Source organism: Glycine soja, chromosome 2 (assembly GCF_004193775.1).
Source record: "Glycine soja cultivar W05 chromosome 2, ASM419377v2, whole genome shotgun sequence".
Taxonomy (NCBI): domain Eukaryota; kingdom Viridiplantae; phylum Streptophyta; class Magnoliopsida; order Fabales; family Fabaceae; genus Glycine; species Glycine soja.
The window spans coordinates 31,670,932-31,687,518 of NC_041003.1; the positions used below are offsets into that span (position 1 = coordinate 31,670,932).

The window sequence follows — 16,587 nt, forward strand, 5'->3', positions numbered from 1 at the left end:
TATACCACCAGTTTAACCCCATCACATGGAACCTTCACCCTTTAGACTCAGGCTAGGCTAGTCCAAGCTCCCTTTCTGGGCTAATATGGTCAATGAGAGTTGTATGCATCATTATCAATTCCTGAATACAAATGCAGAGCATTTCACCCCAAAACTGGTATAGTAGGATAGTAGATAATGGAATAACCACTATTATGAAATTTATAGATATAAATTAAGTAATTTATATTACATTATATGCTTAATCATATTAAAAATTTACACAAATAGTTTCTTTTAATTTTTTTTTTGTCAGCAAACATAGATATGATATATTAATAATAAGTACCAGTGGTACTGAAGTTACAAATTTTAGGGGCCAGCTGGTTCCTATGATTATTAGTAGGAACAAAGCCAGCACCATAGCACCCTGCTACCTAACCCATGCTACAAAAGTCCAGCCCCCACACTCCCAAGCTAAGTACAGAAACCTAGTGTTACATTGGAAGAACATTGATTAAAGTGAAGTGTAAAATCTTTCTCATTGGACTTGAGCCATGACCAAAGTAAAAGCAGAGCATCATCCAAATGCTAGCTGTAATTTGTAGATGCCAAGATATGATGTTGTGATATCAGATTCAATAAAGGAAAGCAAAATCTAAGTACATGTCAAATCAAACAGGGCAAGGGCATAGAGATTCCATCCAAATGCTAGGACAATAATTTCTACAATACAAATCAGATCATATTGGAACATTTCCATTTCAAAATTTACACTAATTGTTTTTTTGGAGCCATTTCTTAATTATATATTCCTGTCTTGCAATGATGATTTCAGCTTTATATAGCTAGAAAGAATATGATGTAGTGAAGACCTTCTTCCATGATTTGAGCTTTATATATGACTATTGGAACTCTGTCTTCACTGCTTTCTTTAGTAAATGCCTTGCAATTTAATTCTGTATCATATCAAGTTGATTGCCATAAATTATTTTCTACATATTACACAAATGTTTGTCATAGAAGCGGTTGATTGACCAAAGTGTTATTATTTTTCAGGCTGAATCAGGCACCAAAGAATCACCAAAGAACTCCTTTCATTATTTGCAGGTGTGTTTATTGTTTCTAGTAATAGTTTAAAATATGTTTTTGAAATTCCACAAATCACAAACATGTATGATGCCTGAAAACATGTATTCGTTTAATGCCTTCATATTCATGCCGTGTAATTGTTCTTTTGAGCTGTCTAGTATGATGTTTATTATGTCTTTTTGTGCCAATATCATACAATTACGAGAGTACCATAGGTACTATAGGAACAAGTATAAATTAACCCCAATTGTGGTTGAATTTAAGGATGGTATTGTGGACCAGCTACACCCCATAGCTTAATTACATGTATGCTGCACCTCTTGGAAGAGGTGTCAGCATTTACCCTTCCTTTGTTGTTTTTTTTGCAAGGCAAAAATCAAATATATTATGTATAAAATTCAGTACTAGGTGTACTGAAATAATCTACAATAAATCTCCATCTCCGCCTTTTTATGTCCTTACCCGACCACCCCCAGAACATGTATTGCAAGGTGTTCAAATTTCTCGAGTCCCGTTGCATGCACACCATGTCATTGACCGCTGGAAGATGGCTAATGGAGTTGTCGTTCATGAGACAACCTGGTCTTGACCTCCACATGCAACTGCTACATATGGATGGTGTAGTCCCTGGTGTAGTCCTTCTCTGCACATTTTAACGAAGACCAAGTGTGGAACAAGGTATCATCGATAACCTTTTCAGGATCAAACGGCCGGTTCTTGAAAATCATAGCATTTCTATGATGCCAGACGAAGAAGGATAGAGCTAACCACAGAAATTTCCATCTGTTGTTTATACTAGCTTTGCTGTTCCATTGAGTGAATTGCAAAAAGTGGTTCTTTGGGTCTGTGGAAAAAGGACCCACTCTATTAACCCATCTCAAAGGCACCCACCAAATTCTCCTTGTCATTGTACAGTTGCAAATAAGATGTATGTGACCAGAATGAATCTCCTCTACAAAGTCAGCTGCCATTTGTATTTCATAGTCAAAAAAGTCCCTTCTCCAAGATAACTTCCATTCCCATCTGCCGTCCACAAATTCTCCCATAGAATTAATTAGAGAATTTTGCTGTTTACTTATTACATATAATTGGGGATACTTTCCTTGGATATTACAGTTGTCCTGTAGCCATAAATCGTTCCGCAAACTAATATTGGACCCCGTACCTACCCTCCACTTTAAATTATCATTAAAGCAGTTATTGTGTTGCTGCTGAAAGATACTCTTTAAATCCTGCCACCATTGGGAAGTGAAATTTCTTCTACCACCAGAAATCAGCTACTTTGACATAGATTATTTTTCCCAAATTCAGCTGATTTGATTTTATAAATGTTTAAAAAATGATGTTGAATTTCAATTGCACCACTTTCGTCATTAAATTTCGATGTTGTCGTTTGTGCAGTTTTTCTTGATTTTTTCTTATAAGCATTGGTAATAGAGGACAACAAACTGAAAAATGCCGAATCCCTTGAAACAGCCATGCACCATTTTTCTTGTTAGCATTGCTGGTCCAACTAACTGCAATTGCTAATGTGTTTTCCACTGCAGCGTTTTGTACAAAAGGTGCAATTCTGGTGTGTTTTCTACTGCAATTGGTGCTCTATGCTTGTGATGCATTTCAAGTAACCCCTAAGCCACTAACGTTTGACATAGAAGCTGTAACATGGATCGAAGTTGGATGAACGCATCACGTATAACTGAAGAGTACGAGAATGGTGTTGAAGAGTTTTTGCTGTTTGCTCAAAGTAAAGCGCAACCTATGTGGGGAAAATTTGTTTGTCCATGTGTTAAGTGTGGAAATGGGAGGCGCCAAACAATTGATGACATAAGAACTCATCTTATTTGTGAGGGAATAATTCGTAGCTACACAAAGTGGATATGGCATGGGGAATCCCTCGATACAGCTGACATGTCACAGGCTGACGATGTTACTGCAGACAGCGAAAATCCTATAGAAGAAATGATTCGCGATCTTGGGCAAGAGGGGCTTGAAGAGGCACATGCAGCGTTGTATGACAACATAGAAGTTGATTCAAAAATGCCTTTGTATTCCGGCTGCATATCTTTCACAAAATTGTCAGCTGTGTTAGCTCTGGTTAACTTGAAGGCTCGATTTGGGTGGAGTGACAAGAGTTTTAGTGAGTTGCTGATGTTGTTGACAAACATGCTTCCTCCTGATAACGTCTTGCCAAAGAATCACTACCAAGCAAAGAAGATTTTATGTCCAGTTGGGATGCAGTACGAAAAAATTCATGCATGTTGTAATGACTGCATTTTGTACAGAGATGATTTTGCTGAACTAGATTACTGCCCTGTGTGTGGGGTTTCTCGGTACAGACCGACCAACGGAGATTCTACTGTACTAGTCTCAAACGCCGACCGCCGTCCAGCAAAGGTGTGTTGGTATCTCCCAATAATACCAAGGTTTAAGCGGTTGTTTGCTAATGGGGAAGATGCAAAGAACCTTATATGGCATGCAAATACCAGAAAATCAGATGGATTGATGCGACATCCTGCAGATAGCCCACAATGGAAGGCAATTGATCGTCTGTATCCTGAATTTGGGGCCGAGCCTAGAAATTTAAGGCTTGGTCTTGCAACGGACGGAATGAACCTGTTAGTGCTTAGCTCTACTGAGTTTTAAAAGATTGGCTAAGATTTTGTTAAAACATAAGCACTTAGACAATGAAGGAAAGCTGGAGTTGTTGCACATGATGTCCAACGTTGTGTCAAGGAATAAGATCGGGCTGCACAATGCACAAGGCAAGATAAAATGTCAAATGAAGAATTGAAGCTGCAGGATCCACGATGTCGGATACAATGTCCTGGACATCCTGCCCGAAAACACTGGAGGAGCTACACAATGCACAAGGCAAGATAAAAGTCAAATGAAGCTGCAGGATTCACGATGTCGGACACGATGTCCTGACATCCGGCCCAAAAATACTGGACACATAAATCTGTTATCTCTTTAACAGATTATTGTGCAGTTAGCAACAGATTAGACGATCTATCTTTAGGAACGAATTAAAAGATAATTAAAGTTCGAATTTCAAAGTAGAAGAGTTCGTTCAGGGATTAAAGATTAAAGATAAAAACTAAAAGATCAAACTGTATCTTTTAGATCTTTAAGCGCAGATTTTCAGGAAAATGATAGATCTCATCCAGCACAAGTAGTTGCAGCCCAGAAACGCACACTGCTATATAAACATGAAGGCTGCACGAGTTCTGTACCAAGTCCGGGATTGAAGAGTTATTTTGTGAGGTTTGGGACTTGAGTGTTTTGTGAGCCACCTTGATGTTACTCTAACATCAAGTGTTGGACCTGAGTGTGTAGAGTTGATCTCTATAGTGTGTAGAGTTGATCTCTGTAGTTTGTGTAGAGTTGATCTCTGTAGTTTGTGTAGAGTTGATCTCTATTGTTCAGAGAGCAATCTCTGGTGTGTCTTTGATTTAATTGTAAACACGGGAGTGTGATTGAGAGGGAGTGAGCGGGGTTCTCATATCTAAGAGTGGCTCTTAGGTAGAGGTCGCACGGGTAGTGGTTAGGTGAGAAGGTTGTAAACAGTGGCTGTTAGATCTTCGAACTAACACTATTTTAGTGGATTTCCTCCCTGGCTTGGTAGCCCCCAGATGTAGGTGAGGTTGCACCGAACTGGGTTAACAATTCTCTTGTGTTATCTACTTGTTTAATCTGTTCATACAGTCAAACACAATCTGCATGTTCTGAAGCGTGATGTCGTGACATCCTGTACGACATCTGTCCCCAGTATCAGAATTTCAATTGGTATCAGAGCAGGCACTCGAAATCACTGAGTGAGATCTAGGGAGATAAATTCTGATGAACATGGAGAAAGAAGGAGGACCAGTGAACAGACCACCAATTCTGGATGGAACCAACTATGAATACTGGAAAGCAAGGATGGTGGCCTTCCTCAAATCACTGGATAGCAGAACCTGGAAAGCTGTCATCAAAGGCTGGGAACATCCCAAGATGCTGGACACAGAAGGAAAGCCCACTGATGAATTGAAGCCAGAAGAAGACTGGACAAAAGAAGAAGACGAATTGGCACTTGGAAACTCCAAAGCTTTGAATGCTCTATTCAATGGAGTTGACAAGAACATCTTCAGACTTATCAACACATGCACAGTGGCCAAGGATGCATGGGAGATCCTGAAAACCACTCATGAAGGAACCTCCAAAGTGAAGATGTCCAGATTGCAACTATTGGCTACAAAATTCGAAAATCTGAAGATGAAGGAGGAAGAGTGTATTCATGACTTCCACATGAACATTCTTGAAATTGCCAATGCTTGCACTGCCTTGGGAGAAAAGATGACAGATGAAAAGCTGGTGAGAAAGATCCTCAGATCTTTGCCTAAGAGATTTGACATGAAAGTCACTGCAATAGAGGAGGCCCAAGACATTTGCAACATGAGAGTAGATGAACTCATTGGTTCCCTTCAAACCTTTGAGCTAGGACTCTCGGATAGGGCTGAAAAGAAGAGCAAGAACTTGGCGTTCGTGTCCAATGATGAAGGAGAAGAAGATGAGTATGACCTGGATACTGATGAAGGTCTGACTAAGGCAGTTGTGCTCCTTGGAAAGCAGTTCAACAAAGTGCTGAATAGAATGGACAGGAGGCAGAAACCACATGTCCAGAACATCCCTTTCGACATCAGGAAAGGTAGTAAATACCAGAAAAGGTCAGATGAAAAGCCCAGTCACAGCAAAGGAATTCAATGCCATGGGTGTGAAGGCTATGGACACATCATAGCTGAATGTCCCACTCATCTCAAGAAGCAGAGGAAAGGACTTTCTGTATGTCGGTCTGATGATACAGAGAGTGAACAAGAAAGTGATTCTGACAGAGATGTAAATGCACTCACTGGGAGATTTGAATCTGCTGAATATTCAAGTGATACAGATAGTGAAATCACTTTTGATGAGCTTGCTATATCCTATAGAAAACTATGCATCAAAAGTGAGAAGATCCTCCAGCAAGAAGCACAACTGAAGAAGGTCATTGCAGATCTGGAGGCTGAGAAGGAGGCACATGAAGAGGAGATCTCTGAGCTTAAAGGAGAAGTTGGTTTTCTGAACTCTAAACTGGAAAACATGACAAAATCAATAAAGATGCTGAATAAAGGCTCAGATATGCTTGATGAAGTGATACAGCTTGGGAAGAATGTTGGAAACCAGAGAGGACTTGGGTTTAAATCTGCTGGCAGAATAACCATGACAGAATTTGTTCCTGCCAAAAACAGCACTGGAGCCACGATGTCACAACATCGGTCTCGACATCATGGAACGCAGCAGAAAAAGAGTAAAAGAAAGAAGTGGAGGTGTCACTACTGTGGCAAGTATGGTCACATAAAGCCATTTTGCTATCATCTACATGGCCATCCACATCATGGAACTCAAAGTAGCAGCAGCAGAAAGAAGATGATGTGGGTTCCAAAACACAAGATTGTCAGTCTTGTTGTTCATACTTCACTTAGAGCATCAGCTAAGGAAGATTGGTACCTAGATAGCGGCTGTTCCAGACACATGACAGGAGTCAAAGAATTCCTGCTGAACATTGAGCCCTGCTCCACTAGCTATGTGACATTTGGAGATGGCTCTAAAGGAAAGATCATTGGAATGGGAAAGCTAGTTCATGATGGACTTCCTAGTCTGAACAAAGTACTGCTGGTGAAGGGACTGACTGCAAACCTGATCAGCATCAGTCAGTTGTGTGATGAAGGATTCAATGTAAACTTCACAAAGTCAGAATGCTTGGTGACAAATGAGAAGAGTGAAGTTCTAATGAAGGGCAGCAGATCAAAGGACAACTGTTACCTATGGACACCTCAAGAAACCAGTTACTCCTCCACATGTCTATCCTCCAAAGAAGATGAAGTCAGAATATGGCATCAAAGATTTGGACATCTGCACTTAAGAGGCATGAAGAAAATCATTGACAAAGGTGCTGTTAGAGGCATTCCCAATCTGAAAATAGAAGAAGGCAGAATCTGTGGTGAATGTCAGATTGGAAAGCAAGTCAAGATGTCCCACCAGAAGCTTCAACATCAGACCACTTCCAGGGTGCTGGAACTACTTCACATGGACTTGATGGGGCCTATGCAAGTTGAAAGCCTTGGAGGGAAGAGGTATGCCTATGTTGTTGTGGATGATTTCTCCAGATTTACCTGGGTCAACTTTATCAGAGAGAAATCAGACACCTTTGAAGTATTCAAGGAGTTGAGTCTAAGACTTCAAAGAGAAAAGGACTGTGTCATCAAGAGAATCAGGAGTGACCATGGCAGAGAGTTTGAAAACAGCAGGTTCACTGAATTCTGCACATCTGAAGGCATCACTCATGAGTTCTCTGCAGCCATTACACCACAACAGAATGACATAGTTGAAAGGAAAAACAGGACTTTGCAAGAGGCTGCTAGGGTCGTGCTTCATGCCAAAGAACTTCCCTATAATCTCTGGGCTGAAGCCATGAACACAGCATGCTACATCCACAACAGAGTCACACTTAGAAGAGGGACTCCAACCACACTGTATGAAATCTGGAAAGGGAGGAAGCCAACTGTCAAGCACTTCCACATCTTTGGAAGTCCATGTTACACTTTGGCAGATAGAGAGCAAAGGAGAAAGACGGATCCCAAGAGTGATGCAGGAATATTCCTGGGATACTCTACAAACAGCAGAGCATATAGAGTATTCAATTCCAGAACCAGAACTGTGATGGAATCCATCAATGTGGTTGTTGATGATCTAACTCCAGCAAGAAAGAAGGATGTCGAAGAAGATGTCAGAACATCGGGAGACAATGTAGCAGATACAGCTAAAAGCGCAGAAAATGCAGAAAACTCTGATTCTGCTACAGATGAACCAAACATCAACCAACCTGACAAGAAACCCTCCATTAGAATCCAGAAGATGCACCCCAAGGAGCTGATTATAGGAGATCCAAACAGAGGGGTCACTACAAGATCAAGGGAGATTGAGATTGTCTCAAATTCATGCTTTGTCTCCAAAATTGAGCCCAAGAATGTGAAAGAGGCACTGACTGATGAGTTCTGGATCAATGCTATGCAAGAAGAATTGGAGCAATTCAAAAGGAATGAAGTCTGGGAGCTAGTTCCGAGACCCGAGGGAACTAATGTGATTGGCACCAAGTGGATCTTCAAGAACAAAACCAATGAAGAAGGTGTTATAACCAGAAACAAGGCCAGACTTGTTGCTCAAGGCTACACTCAGATTGAAGGTGTAGACTTTGATGAAACGTTCGCCCCAGTTGCTAGACTTGAGTCCATCAGATTGTTACTTGGTGTAGCTTGCATCCTCAAATTCAAGCTGTTCCAGATGGATGTGAAGAGCGCGTTTCTGAATGGATACCTGAATGAAGAAGCCTATGTGGAGCAGCCAAAGGGATTTGTAGATCCAACTCATCCAGATCATGTATACAGGCTCAAGAAGGCTCTCTATGGATTGAAGCAAGCTCCAAGAGCTTGGTATGAAAGGCTAACAGAATTCCTTACTCAGCAAGGGTATAGGAAGGGAGGAATTGACAAGACTCTCTTTGTCAAACAAGATGCTGAAAACTTGATGATAGCACAGATATATGTTGATGACATTGTGTTTGGAGGAATGTCGAATGAGATGCTTCGACATTTTGTCCAACAGATGCAATCTGAATTTGAGATGAGTCTTGTTGGAGAGCTGACTTATTTTCTGGGACTCCAAGTGAAGCAGATGGAAGACTCCATATTCCTCTCACAAAGCAAGTATGCAAAGAACATTGTCAAGAAGTTTGGGATGGAAAATGCCAGCCATAAAAGAACACCTGCACCTACTCACTTGAAGCTGTCAAAGGATGAAGCTGGCACCAGTGTTGATCAAAGTCTGTACAGAAGCATGATTGGGAGCTTACTATATTTAACAGCTAGCAGACCTGACATCACCTATGCAGTAGGTGTTTGTGCAAGATATCAAGCCAATCCCAAGATAAGTCACTTGAATCAAGTAAAGAGAATTCTGAAATATGTAAATGGCACCAGTGACTATGGGATTATGTACTGTCATTGTTCAGATTCAATGCTGGTTGGGTATTGTGATGCTGATTGGGCTGGAAGTGCAGATGACAGAAAAAGCACTTCAGGTGGATGCTTCTATCTGGGCAACAATCTTATTTCATGGTTCAGCAAGAAGCAGAACTGTGTGTCCCTATCTACTGCAGAAGCAGAGTATATTGCAGCAGGAAGCAGCTGTTCACAACTAGTTTGGATGAAGCAGATGCTGAAGGAGTACAATGTCGAACAAGATGTCATGACATTGTACTGTGATAACCTGAGTGCTATTAATATTTCTAAAAATCCTGTTCAACACAGCAGAACCAAGCACATTGACATTAGACATCACTATATTAGAGAGCTTGTTGATGATAAAGTTATCACACTAGAGCATGTGGACACTGAGGAACAAATAGCAGATATTTTCACAAAGGCATTGGATGCAAATCAGTTTGAAAAACTGAGGGGCAAGCTGGGCGTTTGTCTGCTAGAAGACTTATAGCAATTACTTCTATTTGAATGTGCTCAAACGTTAATAGCACATTCATTACTGGGCCAAAACAGATTTGACCGTTGCTTCACACGCCCCTCTACATTCTTCATTCAAATTTATATTTTCGTGGCATTCGTGTTTTCACCAGCATTTCCCAATAGTTCTCAGAAATTCACGAAACCATTCCAAAAGCTCTGCTTCTCCATGGCTACCTCACCAAAAGAAACTTCAGCTTCTGGTTCACCCTCTGTACCATCATCTCCGCACCAGGGACAACCTGAATTCAACATCCAACCCATACAAATAATTCCTGGTCAAGCCCCTGTTCCTGAGAAACTGGTTCCCAAACGACAACAGGGAGTAAAGACTGCTGAAAACCCTAGCCTTGCAACAAGTCCTAGGGAAGTAGACCCGGAGATGGATAAGAAGATCCGCAGTATTGTGAGTAACATTCTGAAAAATGCTTCTGTGCCTGATGCTGATGAAGATGTTCCAACATCCTCCACCCCGAATGTTTCTGTGCCTGATGTTGATAAAGATGTTCCAACATCTTCCGCTCCAAATGCTGAAGCCCTCCCTTCACCCAGTGAAGAGGAATCAACAGAAGAAGAAGATCAAGCCACAGAAGAGACCCCTGCACCAAGGGCACCAGAACCTGCTCCAGGTGACCTCATTGACCTTGAAGAAGTAGAATCTGATGAGGAACCCATTGCCAACAGGTTGGCACCTGGCATTGCAGAAAGGTTACAAAGCAGAAAAGGGAAAACCCCCGTTAAGAGGTCTGGACGAATCAAAACTATGGCCCAGAAGAAGAGCACTCCAATCACTCCTACCAAATCCAGAAGGAGCAAAGTTGCAATCCCCTCCAAGAAGAGGAAAGAAATTTCCTCATCTGATTCCGATGATGATGTCGAACTAGATGTCTCGACATCAAAGAGGGCCAAGAAATCTGGGAGAAAGGTGCCTGGAAATGTTCCTGATGCACCATTGGACAACATCTCTTTCCACTCCATTGGCAATGTTGAAAAGTGGAAATATGTGTATCAACGCAGACTTGCGGTTGAAAGAGAACTGGGAAGAGATGCCTTGGCTTGCAAGGAGATCATGGACCTCATTAAGGCTGCTGGACTACTGAAGACAGTCACCAAGTTGGGAGACTGTTATGAAAGCCTAGTCAGGGAATTCATTGTCAACATTCCCTCTGACATAACAAACAGAAAGAGGGATGAGTATCAAAAAGTATTTGTCAGAGGAAAATGTGTTAGATTCTCCCCTGCTGTGATCAACAAGTACCTGGGCAGACCTACTGAAGGAGTGGTGGATATTGATGTTTCTGAGCATCAGATTGCCAAGGAAATCACTGCCAAACGAGTCCAGCATTGGCCAAAGAAAGGGAAGCTTTCTGCAGGGAAGCTGAGTGTGAAGTATGCAATTCTGCATAGGATTGGCGCTGCAAACTGGGTACCCACCAATCACACTTCCACTGTTGCCACAGGTTTGGGTAAATTTCTGTATGCTGTTGGAACCAAGTCTAAATTTAATTTTGGAAACTATATTTTTGATCAAACTGTTAAGCATTCAGAATCGTTTGCTGTCAAATTACCCATTGCCTTCCCTACTGTATTGTGTGGCATTATGTTGAGTCAACATCCAAATATTTTAAACAACATTGACTCTGTGATGAAGAGAGAATCTCCTCTATCCCTGCATTACAAACTGTTTGAGGGGACACATGTCCCAGACATTGTCTCGACATCAGGGAAAGCTGCTGCTTCAGGTGCTGTATCCAAGGATGCCTTGATTGCTGAACTCAAGGACACATGCAAGGTGCTGGAAGCAACCATCAAAGCCACCACAGAGAAGAAAATGGAGCTGGAACGGCTGATCGAAAGACTCACAGACAGTGGCATTGATGATGGTGAAGCAGCTGAGGAAGAAGAAGCAGCTGAGCAAGAAGAAGAGGCAGCTGAGGAAGAGGAAGATGCAGCAGAGGATACAGAATCGGATGATGATGATTCTGAAGCCACCCCATGACCATCAGACCTTTATTTTTGCCTCTTGCTAGCTATAGGGGCATGTCCCTTTGAACAATTGATTGCTATTGGTCTGTAATATTTGCATGCATTCTACTTTTGTCAAATTCTGTCTAAAAAGGGGGAGTAATAGTATTAATAGTATTATGCATGATTTATGATTCTGAGTAGTAGGACTCTATGTATGCAATAGTAGTCATGATGTATGGTTTTGAGTCGTAGGATACGATGTATGCATGAGTCATGATTTTGAGGGGGAGTTGTATGATACGATGTATGCATGATTCATGATTTTGAGGGGGAGACTGCTGCTGCTGATGACGACTGATGTGAGCTACTGTAACTACGAGTAGCTGATAGAAGATACTGCAGCTAGAGCATGGAGACAGGGGGAGCAGAAAGGTGATGTCACGTAAAATGTCTTGACATCCTGGAAAAGACTAGTAGCTGATAGAAGATGCTGCAGTGAACTGCTTCACAGCAGTAGGAGCATGGAGACAGGGGGAGCAGAAAGCTGATGTCACGTGAGATGTCTTGACATCCTGGAAACGACTTGCAACTTGCAGAATTTTGCTGTCGCCTCTACAAATTCCGCTGTGCTTGATTACTCTGATAATGGAAGTTGCTGATCCCACTTGCATAACTGCTCGTACCTGCTCAGGAAGTGTCTAAGTATGTTTTAGACAAAATTTGCCAAAGGGGGAGATTGTTAGTGCTTAGCTCTACTGAGTTTTAAAAGATTGGCTAAGATTTTGTTAAAACATAAGCACTTAGACAATGAAGGAAAGCTGGAGTTGCTGCACATGATGTCCAACGTTGTGTCAAGGAATAAGATCGGGCTGCACAATGCACAAGGCAAGATAAAATGTCAAATGAAGAATTGAAGCTGCAGGATCCACGATGTCGGATACAATGTCCTGGACATCCTGCCCGAAAACACTGGAGGAGCTGCACAATGCACAAGGCAAGATAAAAGTCAAATGAAGCTGCAGGATTCACGATGTCGGACACGATGTCCTGACATCCGGCCCGAAAATACTGGACACATAAATTTGTTATCTCTTTAACAGATTATTGTGCAGTTAGCAACAGATTAGACGATCTATCTTTAGGAACGAATTAAAAGATAATTAAAGTTCGAATTTCAAAGTAGAAGAGTTCGTTCAGGGATTAAAGATTAAAGATAAAAACTAAAAGATCAAACTGTATCTTTTAGATCTTTAAGCGCAGATTTTCAGGAAAATGATAGATCTCATCCAGCACAAGTAGTTGCAGCCCAGAAACGCACACTGCTATATAAACATGAAGGCTGCACGAGTTCTGTACCAAGTCCGGGATTGAAGAGTTATTTTGTGAGGTTTGGGACTTGAGTGTTTTGTGAGCCACCTTGATGTTACTCTAACATCAAGTGTTGGACCTGAGTGTGTAGAGTTGATCTCTATAGTGTGTAGAGTTGATCTCTGTAGTTTGTGTAGAGTTGATCTCTGTAGTTTGTGTAGAGTTGATCTCTATTGTTCAGAGAGCAATCTCTGGTGTGTCTTTGATTTAATTGTAAACACGGGAGTGTGATTGAGAGGGAGTGAGCGGGGTTCTCATATCTAAGAGTGGCTCTTAGGTAGAGGTCGCACGGGTAGTGGTTAGGTGAGAAGGTTGTAAACAGTGGCTGTTAGATCTTCGAACTAACACTATTTTAGTGGATTTCCTCCCTGGCTTGGTAGCCCCCAGATGTAGGTGAGGTTGCACCGAACTGGGTTAACAATTCTCTTGTGTTATCTACTTGTTTAATCTGTTCATACAGTCAAACACAATCTGCATGTTCTGAAGCGTGATGTCGTGACATCCTGTACGACATCTGTCCCCAGTATCAGAATTTCAGAACCCATTTGGAACCTTAACTACTAACCATAGCTCGTGGCCCGTTTTGCTGTTCATTTATAATCTCCCTCCGTGGTTGTGCATGAAGCGAAAGTATGTTATGCTGAGTATAATGATAGCTGGTCCAAGACAACCAGGTAATGATATTGACGTATATCTAAGACCGTTAATTGACGATTTGCAGAAATTGTGGGATGAAGGGGTTGATGTATGGGACGCAAATTTGCAGCATGCTTTCAAGTTGCGTGCAATGGTTTTTTGTACCATCAATGACTTTCCAGCCTACGGAAATTTAAGTGGATATAGTGTCAAAGGACATCACGCATGTCCTATATGTGAGCAGAATACTAGTTTCCGCCAACTTAAACATGGAAAGAAGACTGTGTATACTAGGCATCGAAGATTTCTCAAACAGTATCATCCGTATCGACGATTGAAGAAGGCATTCAATGGAAGTCAAGAACATGAAACCGCGCCAAATCCATTAACTGGCGATGAAGTATATCAGTGGGTCAAGGATGTCGTAAATATGTTCGGCAAGTCCCAAAAAAAACCATCATCCACTTCAAACATTTGGAAAAAGAAGTCTATTTTCTTTGATCTTCCGTACTGGTCCGATCATCATGTTAGGCATTGTATAGACGTCATGCATGTCGAGAAAAATGTTTGTGATTCTTTAATTGGGACCCTCCTAAACATTAAAGGCAAGACAAAGGATGGTTTCAAGTGTCGTCAAGACTTGGTTGACATGGGTATACGTCAAGTGTTGCATCCTATCTCAAAAGGTAACAGGACATATCTGCCCCCAGCCTGTTACACAATGTCAACAGCTGAAAAGAGAAGTTTTTGTGAATGCTTGCGTAATATCAAAGTCCCACAAGGCTACTCTTCAAACATCAAGAGTCTTGTGTCTGTGAATGAGCTTAAGTTGGTTGGCTTGAAATCACATGATTGTCATGTGTTAATGCAACAACTTTTGCCTGTTGCAATCCGCGGAACATTGCCTGAGAAGGTCCGTGTTGCAATCAGTCGCTTGTGTTTCATTTTTAATGCTATATGTGCCAAGGTCATTGACCCAAAACAGTTGGATGCTTTGGAAGATGAGGTTGTCGTTGTCCTTTGTCAAATGGAGATGTTTTTCCCTCCTTCATTTTTTGACATTATGGTACACTTAGTTGTTCATCTGGTAAAGGAAATAAGGTGTTGTGGTCCTACGTATTTTAGATGGATGTATCCAGTTGAGCGGTACATGAAGGTCTTAAAGGGTTATACGAAGAATCGACATCGACCAGAGGCCTCAATAGTGGAAAGATACGTTGCTGAAGAATGCATTGAGTTTGCCTCACAGTACATTGACTCATTGAAACCTGTCGGTGTTCCTGCATCCCGGCATGACCAGCCAATAGCCGGCAAGGGTACTCGTGGATACAATGTTGTGACAATGACTAGACATGACGTGTCACAAGCACATTTGTATATATTAAACAACACAACATAGGTGTTTCCGTACATAGAGGCTCACAAAAAGCATGTTAGAGATAGTCACCCCAAAATGAACATGATGAGGGTATTGCAAGAGCACAACAAAACTTTCATAAATTGGTTTAGACAAACAATACTTGCTGATAAAAGTGTTTCCAGACGACTGACATTGTTAGCCATTGGCCCAAATTTGAATGTCCCTACATGGAAGGGGTATGACATTAACAATTATTCATTCTACACAAAGTCCCAAGATGATAAAAATTCGGTACAAAACAGTGGGGTCTGTGTTGATGCTGATTTGGAGCACTTTTCCAGTACATCGGATAACAACCCCATTCGAGCATCCATGTCTTACTTTGGTGTCATTCAAGAAATTTGGGAGGTTGATTATACATCATTTAGAGTGCCTGTTTTTAAGTGTCAGTGGGTGAACGGGACAATGGGTGTGTTTCAAGATCCATTGGGATTTACTTTGGTAGACCTTAGTAAGGTGGCATATATAGACGAACCTTTCATTATGGCAGCACAAGCCAGACAAGTTTTCTATGTACAAGATCCATGTAATTCAAGTTTGTCTGTGGCTCTGCAAGGAAGACCAAGTGGAATGAATTACCATAATGATGAGTCAACCCTTGACATTGGTCAAATGTCTGGTTTTTCAAAACAATTGCCTTCAATGAATGAAGCTGATGAAGTGGATGATGGACATGCAAATCGTGTAGATCATGATGAAGGTCTATGGGAAAACATCCCTACAGGCTGAGTGCGAAAGTAATGCTTTGTTTAATGTGTAAATATAATGATTATGTTAGTATTACACCTTTGCTTTTGTTAATGTCTAAATGTAATCGTTAATATTAATTGTGTATTTTATTTACAGGATCATGGCCACAGATCCGACGTCTCCTCCACAGTCCGATAGTCAATCAGAGGCGACTTCCAAGAGGAGTAGAACAACAACACGGCTGAGAACATTGACATTAAGAACCGTGGATCAGCCCAGACCGGCTGTTTATGTGGATCCCGCTACCGGGAGAGCATTCGGACCGATGCGTGAAAAGTTCCACAGCTACCTAGGCGTAGTGGCGCGAGAAAAGGTTCCCATTATCCACAATAATTGGAAAGATGTATCTGAAACGCTAAAGGAGATTGTGTGGAATGACATTCTAGTAAGTCCTTCATACCAATTACAATATTTGAATTAAGAATCAATTTTTCTGTTAAAAACATAATTGACTATAACAAATAGTTGTCCTTTATAATCTCTACATGTGTTTCATGCCCTTTATTTTAAATGACTTGTCCTTTATTTGAATAGTTAATCACTATCCTAGACTCCTATATTTGTAAAGAACAGCACAAGGGCAGTTTTTATTTTAAACATGAATATTAGTTAGTTAGATGAGGTTGAGAACAAATATTGTCAGATCAAAGTTAGAGACCAGAACAAATCATGTGTATAATAAGTTCACAAATTTAAATTGATAACTTAAACAAATGAAAATTGGCATGGGTTTTGTGTTAGTTATCCTTAAATACTTAATAGGGTAATGCATATTATTTT

General features: G+C 41.1%; 1 protein-coding gene across 1 annotated transcript; it reads left to right on the plus strand.

Moving 5' to 3' along the window:
• Nucleotides 1–2,733: 2,733 nt before the first annotated feature.
• LOC114375041 lies at nt 2,734–15,786 on the plus strand. The gene is made up of 3 exons (XM_028332783.1): nt 2,734–3,686; nt 13,572–15,011; nt 15,147–15,786. Exons 1-3 carry the CDS (start codon nt 2,734–2,736, stop codon nt 15,784–15,786), a joined length of 3,033 nt encoding a protein of 1,010 aa, XP_028188584.1.
• Nucleotides 15,787–16,587: the final 801 nt, after the last annotated feature.

Excerpts from the sequence above, each read along its gene's own strand:
- LOC114375041 (XM_028332783.1), top strand. The coding sequence starts at position 2,734 with ATGGATCGAAGTTGGATGAACGCATCACGTATAACTGAAGAGTACGAG. Across the intron at positions 3,687-13,571 it reads GCAACGGACGGAATGAACCT|CTCGTGGCCCGTTTTGCTGT; the intron begins GTTAGTGCTTAG and ends TACTAACCATAG. Across the intron at positions 15,012-15,146 it reads GACGTGTCACAAGCACATTT|ACAAACAATACTTGCTGATA; the intron begins GTATATATTAAA and ends AAATTGGTTTAG.